Source organism: Limulus polyphemus, unplaced genomic scaffold (genome assembly GCF_000517525.1).
Source record: "Limulus polyphemus unplaced genomic scaffold, Limulus_polyphemus-2.1.2 Scaffold6971, whole genome shotgun sequence".
In the NCBI taxonomy this organism is placed as follows: domain Eukaryota; kingdom Metazoa; phylum Arthropoda; class Merostomata; order Xiphosura; family Limulidae; genus Limulus; species Limulus polyphemus.
In genome coordinates, this window is record NW_013672581.1 from 10263 (window position 1) to 20698 (window position 10436).

At 36.5% G+C, this 10436-nt stretch overlaps 1 protein-coding gene across 1 annotated transcript in view; it reads left to right on the top strand.

Moving 5' to 3' along the window:
- The window catches only part of LOC106474226, a gene marked incomplete at its 5' end in the record, with an annotated part of 17960 nt that extends 8950 nt beyond the window's left edge, over window positions 1-9010 (top strand). The window contains 6 exons of the mRNA XM_022402576.1: window positions 226-283; window positions 565-1136; window positions 1686-2493; window positions 5684-6795; window positions 7274-7366; window positions 8815-9010. Coding sequence (XP_022258284.1) covers window positions 226-283; window positions 565-1136; window positions 1686-2493; window positions 5684-6795; window positions 7274-7366; window positions 8815-8901 — 2730 coding nt within the window. The remainder of the gene's footprint in view (window positions 1-225; window positions 284-564; window positions 1137-1685; window positions 2494-5683; window positions 6796-7273; window positions 7367-8814) is intronic.
- Between the last annotated feature and the right edge of the window lie 1426 nt (window positions 9011-10436).

The following is a 10436-nucleotide window of genomic DNA, read 5'->3' on the forward strand; positions in this document are numbered from 1 at the left end:
CACACACGCAAAGAAAAACATGATTATAAAACACAGAAAGCAGTCTTATCAAACTGTGTAGCAAATTCCAAGGTAAGATTGTGCTATACATGTTATCTTAGCGACAACTAACGTGTTACAGGTTTCTGAGCAGTACTTACTGTGTACTCGATGATCCCTGTATATAATGATCTGTATATCTTTCATATTACGTTTTGTTCATACATTAATCATGTGTCTTTTCAGAGTGATACAGACACATCTGTAGAACTCCCTCTGGTGGTTAAAACATCACCTATAAGAGGTAAGAAATGTTTCTTGGGTAGATTAACTAATGTTATTTAGAGGACATAACATACACCAGGAATGGTACAATTGAACCTCAGGAGGCTTTATTTTGTGTTGTTCATACAAAATTGTTATCTATATTTTCATGTTTTTCATAACAGATATTAAAAAGTAACAGGTTAACTAAAATATTTATCACTATAAATGTGTATCACTTCCAAAAATATTTGGTCGTAATTTTTTTGGCTTTCACCATTGAATATTCTATATGATATCACTGCTAAATTTTCTGCGTAGAATCCAAAGGAAATGCTTCGTCCAGTGAACGGTCATTAGACTCACTATGTGTCAGTGTTAAATCCTCTCCATCCCAAGGAGTAGCCCAACCACCTGATAACCATGATTCACCCAATCTACGGGTTTCTACTGGTTTCGTGAAGAATAGGGGTGCAACGTCTACAAGGTTCAAGTCAAGGTTGAAGAGAGAAGAAAATGTGGATTGTGAACAGGGTTATCGCAGTGATCACGAAGTGTACCTCTTGCATAGGGAACAGTTGGAGCCTCAGGATGGATATTTTAGTGACTGGGAGACTGAAGCAGGAAGAGAAATCTCTCTTAGTAACTTGCATACACCTCTTTGTACTCGTGTAACTTCACGTGAAGATCCGGTTCCAACGAGAATTCCTACAAATGGTCAAGTACCAGCTGTTCACAACAGTGCTTCAGTCCATAATCAATTGCAGGGCTCTGCACATAGGTGGGATAAAAGTACCGAGGGTTTTGACTACATTGATAATGGTTCCGAAAATGAAGAACAACAGCAGTACCAGATTAATGAAAGAGACCAGCATTTGAGACCTTCTCTTCCTGTGAGTATATTTTCTTTTGTCAGATTTATAAAATATTTACAATAAAAGAGCAGATGGTTTTCAATTTATGTATAGTTAATCTTAAATAATACACTATTAAATAGGAATATAACCTTGGCTATAGGTGGGTATTGTAAGGAAACATAAAAGTCTATACATGTAGGATGTGTGTACATTGTTTAAAAATCATACAAGAATTTGATTGTTTCATTTGATTAAAATACTTACTTAAAAAGAAGCATTATAATTAGTGTTTACATATACATTTGTTCTCAAGCAGTCAGTTTAAAAATCATACAAGAATTTGATTGTTTCATTTGATTAAAATACTTACTTAAAAAGAAGCATTATAATTAGTGTTTACATATACATTTATTCTCAAGCAGTCAGTCGATCTGTATTTGGTTGATTAGATCTTTTATCAGAATTCTTAAGTTTCGTGTAAACAAAACTGAACATTGCAGTCAAAAACTCACAAAATATTGTTACAGTGCTTTTTTTTTTATATTACTTTTCCCATGGAACTTAATGTGTAATTAATCCTTTCAGAATCTTCAACATTCTAGTCCTGATGAGCCTAAAGATGTAGTATTTATCCCTGAGACACAGAACCAGTCTGGTTCCAGTTTATCTTATGGATCCACCAGAGGTTCCGTGCAACCCCATTATGCATCCTTGCAGTACAATCCAAGACAGTCTCCATCTCCCTGTACCAACCCAAAGAGGTCCATTGGAGTTTCTCCACCGACTGTAAGATTTCCTCACTCGCATAAAGTCAATGATCAGGACTTCTCACAAGTTGTACTTCCATCTCAAACTTCTCTTCCCAGGCCCCAAGCTCAACCAATTCCCTCCACAAAACTCACATCAAATCAACGACTTGGATTTCCTGTAGTTAGGAATCATCCCCCTCTTGCTTACTCAGGCTATCCTATTGAAGTAGCTTCAAGGTTTCCAAACATTGCACCTAGTTTGCAGGATTCACAGATGTATATTCCTCAGTCAAGTGTCCTACCTTTAGATGTGCGCTCTCCTCTACTTACTGTGTTCCATCATCCTCTAAGACCACCATCCTCTCATTGGAACTTACCTCATTACTCTTCTAATGGCTGTGATTATCAGGAACAACAGTCACCTTCATCTGTGGCTGTGCATTCTCATAGTTCAAGTTCCTCTGGATTTCATCTTCGTTCACCAACTCCATCTTGTACCACGTCGTTGTCCATGCAGGAAGCATTGTCCCATTTCAGTACATCAGACATAGGGTCTCACACTAACATTGTATCAAGCACTGATCATCCAGAGCAAATCAGAAGATATCACATCCCTCTCTCCAACTACAGAAATCCTCAGGAAGGTACGTATTAACTCTCTCAACACAGACTCGTTTATATATTATTATTATTTATTTTACCTAATCTAAGCTTAACTCACCTAAAGAGATCCCTATTTTTACATTTTAATTGCTTTTATAATAATAAATAAAGAATAAACATGAAAAACAACAAATAAAGTAGTTACCCGAGTTTTTTTTTTGGCTTTCTATTGGTTATAGGTAATATATTATTGAACGTAAGAGAGAACTATTAACATGTCCTGAAAGATAGGATGTAACAGGAGGGGTCTGATTTTCTATTTGTTAGCTCTGTAACCAAGAAAAATTGAAGGCTATAAAAAATTGTGGTTTGCTGAGAAATGATGAGTGAGTAATTAATGTTTAATTTCCTAGTTATTGGAGGGGTGGTGAATATAATAGAGTAGAGAAGATGTGTCATGTGTGTCACACTAGGGGAAATTCAGGATTTTTTAAAATGTTGTCTTATAGAATTAAGAACACATCTTATAAAGTTCTGTGTGATACTCTTTGTAAGTAGGAACATTTTCTACCCAAAAATGCAGACATATATTGAAAGAATATCAACATTTATTGAAAACATATCTTTAAAAACAGAATATAAATTCCAAAACATACTTACTTCCACTGACACTTATAGCTAATACTCAGCTTCCAGGTTTTATTCCTTTGCCCATCTAAGAATTGGTCTGATTTTTTCTCGCTTGCTCCAATCTTTTATATCCCACTTAATTACCTTGGTGATATTTGTCTCATGATACTCTCTACTTACGTCAGTGCACCTTCTATCCTGGTATATAATCACCTCATTCAGATAGTTATCACTTTTTCTCAATAAAGTGCTTAGACATTGGTTTTCCTAAAGAAGTGTTATGATAGTTAACATTCTTGTGCAATTTTTGCATTGGATAATTGATTTTAATTCAATAATATTTTAATAAATATAAAAACAAAATATCTTTTTATTTCAACACACTGTTTTCAGGCATGAATTCCTGGGTTACTGTTTACAGCACGGAGACTAATCAGACCTCCTCTATTCCACCTTTGTTATTTAGCGCCTCTCAACAGTTGCGAGAGGAAGGGGGTCACTCTCAGTTGTGGCTGTCCGTGATCTGACTCACCGTGAGATGGAAACGTATATTCGGTCTGGGGGTTTTGAGGCTCCTCTTTTTTTGTTTTGTTTCATTGGATCCCACTCTGTAGTGAGTGTTGCCAAGGTAGGTGTGCTTTTATCAATCCAATTCCACACTAGCAACCACTTTTTCACTGTACTTACTACCGGTTGCACCAGGCTCTGTAGAAATGAGGTGTTCCATAAGACCACCTAGGAGTTCACTATGTGGTATTATCATACTATGCTGGACTGCCACTCATGGACTATCATGAGTAAAGCTAAAGGTGATCCTGCCCATCCCTACCAGTCTTCGGATTGAATAAATTGGGGTCGGCTTGCTTTTAAAATTTAAGGGAACTTGGTTCACCTATTGCACTGTTTCCAGAGCACTGTTCCTCATGGTTTCCCACTGCGCATTATCCCCCATATTCTACTAGTGGATCTAGGGTGTTCTTACCACACGGTTTCCAGTCACTGGGGTGGTGGACAGAGGCTTTTCCTCCAGAGTTTGTGTGAATTCCTCCACTCTTAGAGAAGAGAGCAAAGGTGGGGGCCCTCCTACCCAGGTCCCTGGAATTTTTCTCCAGACATTGGTAGGAGTGGTAGCAGCCTACATGGGAGCCTACTTCTAATACCAGTTCAGATTTGATGCTCGGCTATTCAGTTGGGGTGTGCATGGCCCTTCTTTATGATCAATATTGGTTCAGTACATTGCTCATGGAAGGGGGTCCACTATCTCTTCATAATTCCAAACATAGAGTGGTCCCATCCTGGGTCCTTGGTTGAGCACAGTTTGTTCCATGTCCTCCCCATAATTCCAAGGGCGAGTGGTTGGGGAGTAAGGATGAATGTTCATAATTCCAGATCAGATGAGTTCTGTTTTTTGGTTGAGTAATGAATACATGATCCTGTCATTCTGAGCTTGGATTGTTGCCTTTCAGACTTCTTCAGGTGGAAGAGATGGTTTATCTGCTTTGGTGTTGCTTACTTTCTCGTCATGATTCTGGTGGTTTGGAACACATCACTCTATGGCTACTGGTTGGGATCCAATCAAAAGTATATATATATAAATATAACATTGAGGTCTAATTGCCCAAGCCACCAATGTGGGATATAGGTACCTAGGCCCCTTAGTTCCAACCCCTGAGTAGTGAAACCCCTGGTTGGGGCTGGCACATAGCGATAAACACTCGTAACATTCCACCCTTGATACAGGAATTAAGTTCCTGGTGAAGAGCATACCTGTTTTGGATGCAGTTAGGTTCCCCCATTCATGTGCCAATCTTATCATGATACACCCATGTTCTGTGCAGACACTTTCTGTATGGATAATGCCCTCATCAGCCCCTCCACCTTCTCAATGTGGGATTCTAGCTGTAAGTGTCAGTGAATGGTAAGTATGTTTTGGCAGTTAACATTTTCTTACATTGAAAATGTATTTCCAATAATGCTTACCTCTGCTGACATTCTCCTGCCCTTTCTCCCCTCTAAAAGCCAGTGTTAGAGACTGGGATGGAGTCAGTCTTAAAAAAAAGTGATAACATTATTTGAATGAGGTGCTTGTATACAATACCAGGATAGAAGGCTCATTGATGTAGGTGGAGAGTATCACAAGACAAAGGTAATTGAGTGGGGTATAAAAGACTGGAGCATGCAAGAAAAATTAGACCAATGCTTAGATGGGCAAAGGAAGAAAACCTGGTGGTAAAGTCATAGCTATAAGTGTCAGCGGAGGTATTATTGGAAATACATTTTCAATTTAGCAAAATGTTAATTTTTCTCACTGTTTTCAGTTTTGAGAATAATAATTAAGAAGGTTGGTTTGAAAGATGCAATTCCTCAATTTTTCATGTAGTTAGATTAAACCTTAAGGATGAATGCAGTTTTATTTATTACAACGGTGTTTAATAGTGGAGGCATTCTGTAACTGTTCCATTGTTTCAACAAATTGCAGAAAGGTGATTATACTGGTCAAATGAGATTCAGACTTGTTAAGAATTTAGATGTTAACTAAGCTGTTAACTGTAGAACATCTTACAAAACAAAGTTGTAATTTGTATTATATTGTATTGCCAGGAAACAGTCTTACTTTTGGTACTAAACCTCAGTTAAGTTGCTCAGAAACTTACCAGCACGTGTCTCAAGTCATAACAACACACCCAGGTCAAGAGCTTCAGTGGTATGACCCAGCTGGAGCAGCTAGCCAATCTCCTGCTATTCCAAAAGGGTTTCTCTCTCCTGGTAGTAGTGCCAGCTGGACACATGCAGAGTCATCTGTTGGAAATCAGCAAAACAGACCAGCCGGTTATGGTTTAGTAACTGAAAGGACAAATCCACCACTAATAAATGATGTGGAATACTGCCAATCAGGCTCTTTTATAAATTCTTTCTGTCCATCTAGTGGTAATGATAGACCATCCAGTGTTCGCTCATCCCTATCTCGCCACTCCTCTCGGCCATCATCTTTTTCAAGCATGAACTCTGCCTCTCCAGATAGCTCTACAAAACAACTGCTTGGACCACCCAGAGGAGACCCAAGTCAGTGTTATATTAATGGATTAGATATATGTGTGAACTTTGTACCAGATGCACAAGAATCTCCTGCTAAAAGTTTACCAGATGCACAAGAACCTCCTGCTAAAAGTTTACCACCATCTCCAAGGGAAAAATCATATAATGAAGACAAACTACTGTCATCTGATCCTCCTCCATTACCTCCAAAACCTTCTTTTCAAACAGCTGGCTTATTACATGGGAAAGATATGGAAGGTGAGTTACCAGTCCTGAAGTTTAGGTCATTACCTGTTGGTGCTAGAGAATATGGTCAATCTGTGGAACAGCAACAATCAAATCACTTATTAGACAGTAAACAAATAACAGAGAGGTTGCATGATATTCATTTTTCTCCCATTTTACCTGCCCATTCCTCAAAACATGAAAACAAAGAAGTCGAAACTCATACTTCACATTCTATACAAGTGGACAGAGTTGTGTCAGAGGGCAAACGTGTTTCTCCGTGCTCTAGCAGTGGAGCCAGAACTGTAAACTGTCCTGCAGGTGTAGAAACTCAGTTTTCCCCTACTGGCAGTTTGTTTGATAACCATAGAAACGAGCACGATGAAGGTCAGTCTTCTCCACAGCAACTGAACAAGCCTTGGATTTTTGGTACTCATAAGAACACACAAGTGGTATGTTCAAAATATTAGATTACCCCTTCATTCACTAACTTATAACGTCAGTTGACAGATATTACTTCACTTCATGCCATCTGACTACACCTTCATTTACTGGTTACAACCAGTCAACTACTGTACAGCAGTGGGTACATGCAGTCAAACTGTGCCCTTTTAGGTACATTCTACTATCTGTCCTGTTATAAACACCTTTTATAGTTGGACTGTCTGTCCTGTTATAAACACCTTAATTCTACTATATACCTAACAATGTATATAGTTGGACTGTACATTGTTAGATATATAGTAGAATTAAGGTATTTATAACAGGACAGGATTTTATAATGAAATCTCCTGTTTCTGCTCTGATGAGTTTTATATACAATACATTCAGGCTTTAATGAAGTAAATGACAGGATTATTAGGGTTATTGTAACTAAACAAACCCTAAATAATTAATATTACACTTTTTTTTTAAATTTCATTATTGTAGTGTCCCGTGATGATAACTAAGAACCCTGATTTAGGCTTCAGTATTACAGGTGGAGCAGGAAATCTTCAAAACCCCAACAAACTTCAAGACACGGTCAGTAGGAAAAAGTATTTGATTTCATAACATATAATACAATAGTTTTGATTGTAGCCTATAGTATGTTGTGCATTTGATGTTAATCTTGTGTTAAGTATGTCTTGATAAATATATAACTGTTGGAATGAACTAGTTTACAGAAAAACTTTGTTTGTATTGATCATTAAGATTATAAAATCTTTCTGGCTTCAGACAATAAGACCCATATAATAAACTGTGCAGCAGTGTAACAGGTAGCAATTCATGTCATCATTTCAGATGTGCTGATATCTGTTGATAAAGCCTGAAATAAGTATATTCAAGCAGATTGAAAAGCTACAAAGTATCATAACAGTCACACAAGTTGAAAGTAGGGATGAAAGCTTTATGTCAGTGTACGTAATTAGGATTTCGTGGATGTGAAAGAAAGTCCCCAAGTTTGTGGAGTTTCGTAGCTTGTGAGAAGAAGAGTTCCTAAACCAAACTTTGTAATCAACCAGAACCTGTTCTGTTTGTGGAGTTTCGTAGCTTGTAAGAAGAATAGTTCCTAAACCAAACTTTGAAATCAACCAGAACCTGTTCTGTTTGTGGAGTTTCGTAGCTTGTGAGAAGAATAGTTCCTAAACCAAACTTTGAAATCAACCAGAACCTGTTCTGTCTTTGTAACTTTTGGTTTCTTCTGTAACTGGTTTGTGCCAGTTTGAAAATCTTGAATAAGTCGCTTTGTAGTTGGCAGTAAGCTGAAAGTTTGGTTTGGACTGAGTCATTTTGTGTTATGTGGTAAGCTGACAGTTTGAATTTGAGTGAGTCATCTGGTGTTATGTGGTAAGCTGACAGTTTGACTTTGAGTCAGTCACCTTGTGTTATGTGGTAAGCTGACAGTTTGACTTTGAGTGAGTCACCTTGTGTTATGTGGTGAGCTGACAGTTTGACTTTGAGCGAGTCACCTTGTGTTATGTGGTAAGCTGACAGTTTGACTTTGAGTGAGTCACCTTGTGTTATGTGGTAAACTGACAGTTTGACTTTGAGTCAGTCACCTTGTGTTATGTGGTAAACTGACAGTTTGACTTTGAGTGAGCACTTCAAGTTTGAAAATAAAGTGTTTTGAAATTAATAATTTTTTGTGTTTAGGTCACGTGTTATTTTTTAAGAGATTTTTTCTGCTACATTCTTCAGAGTAACTTATTGCCATATTTCAGGTTTTTATCACAGGTAATTTTTTTTATTCTAAAAATAGTTCGATATGATGAGTCCAACCTCTTATAACTGGGTTAATGCTGGTTTTATACTTAGTAGTCTGTGACTTCTAAATGCTTGGTTTCTTAATTATGTTGTTTTCTTGAATGCAAGACATTTTAAATTCATGCACCTCCTTCGCTCAAGTAATTACAAATGCATCATTAGGATAGAGAAATACCTAGATTTGTAATTTCTGTGGATTATATTGTCCTTTCTTTGATTCCTAGGGTATCTATGTATCTCATGTTGAGGATAATGGGCCAGCCAGTACAGCTCTAAGACCAGGAGATAAGATCCTTCAGGTATCTTTCTGATGTTTGCTAGTTTGAGTATTTGAAAGCTGGCAAGTTTTTCCATACATCTACAGGTTCTTAACCCTTCTAATATGGGTAGGTGGTTTCCACCCAGCCTGTATTCCCAAAAGTAATCATAGAGCAGTTATACGGTAACTTTTTAAAGTGTACACGTATCTTCACAAAAATTTACAGATTATCAGTAAACAGTACAAAAAATTCAGTCACAAGGTATAAGTTTTTGTAATTAATTATTTGCTCATTTTTGAATGTTGACTATCCAACATGTGAAGTAATTTTGATTTTAAGATTAAAAATATTTATGCATCAGAAAACTGTCAAATTTCCCATGCAAAATCTCTATAACCTCCTAATATCCTCCAGATAATTATCAAATTATATTTTATCTGTTATTTTCACTATTGTATCTCTGTATGGGTTGGGTCAATTCAACCGACCTTGTAACCACCATAAAAGAATAGGAAATACATATAAGTTATACTTTTCTCATTCTAGAATCACTACAGATTATAACACGAAATAGCTTAAATCTCATAACATTTTACATATATAAAAATTATTGTTTTTATTATATTGACCTTCCAGCCATGCCTGGCTAACAATACAGAAGTTGCAATTATGTGGGCACATGTACACTTACGTTGCCGTATCCAATAATATAGAACTGGCGATTACAAAGTGACCTGTCTTGACTGTGTTTTATTGGACCAGTATTTTGTTAAATAGTCACGTTTCAATTATTATACATTATTATTATTTACAAACAAGTTCTTAAACTTATTTTTCTTAAAACATAGAACAGTAAATAAAGAAGTATAGAAAACAAATAACTTCTAGTTACGACCTGTGAACTCGGTTGCTACTTGCTGTAGCGTTAACAAATTTCACACTTGGAGAATGTAAAAAAAAAATTATTTTTTTTGGGGGGGGGGGGGTATATGTGCATTTTGAAATAACCAAAAATCATAAATTACTACATCAATACCACAGAATTCCACAATAATTTATCAAACTTAGTAACTTGGCCATATTTGGGTCTAAAAAAATGTGATATTTCAAGCTTAATAATGTTTTACCAGTTTGAATCTACCATGTTTGATTCTCTAAGTGTAGCTATATCATAGCAAGTAGGAAAGATAGGAGGTTCTTATCTTCTAGCTTGTCAATATATGTGCTTTGAGTTCCTAATTCATAAGAAATGATACTTTGTATTTGGATACCATAAACATCTGAACCAATGTTACATTCAACATACCATGTGACACCAAAAATCGATATTTAGGTGTGTTTTTTTTAATATCTACTTTTAAATTAAGAAATTAACTAACGTATAATCTATAATTTGATACCAAACTTATTGACATACATTCATAAAATAGTAGGTCAATAAAATTTTGAATGTATGTCTACAAAGATGGCCTTTGACCCATGACCACAGGAAGACCCGTCTCAGTAGGGTTAAACTGTGTATAACAGTGACTGTTGCTATGATTTTGATTAACAAAGTTTTAAACCAACTTATAAACATTAAAGAA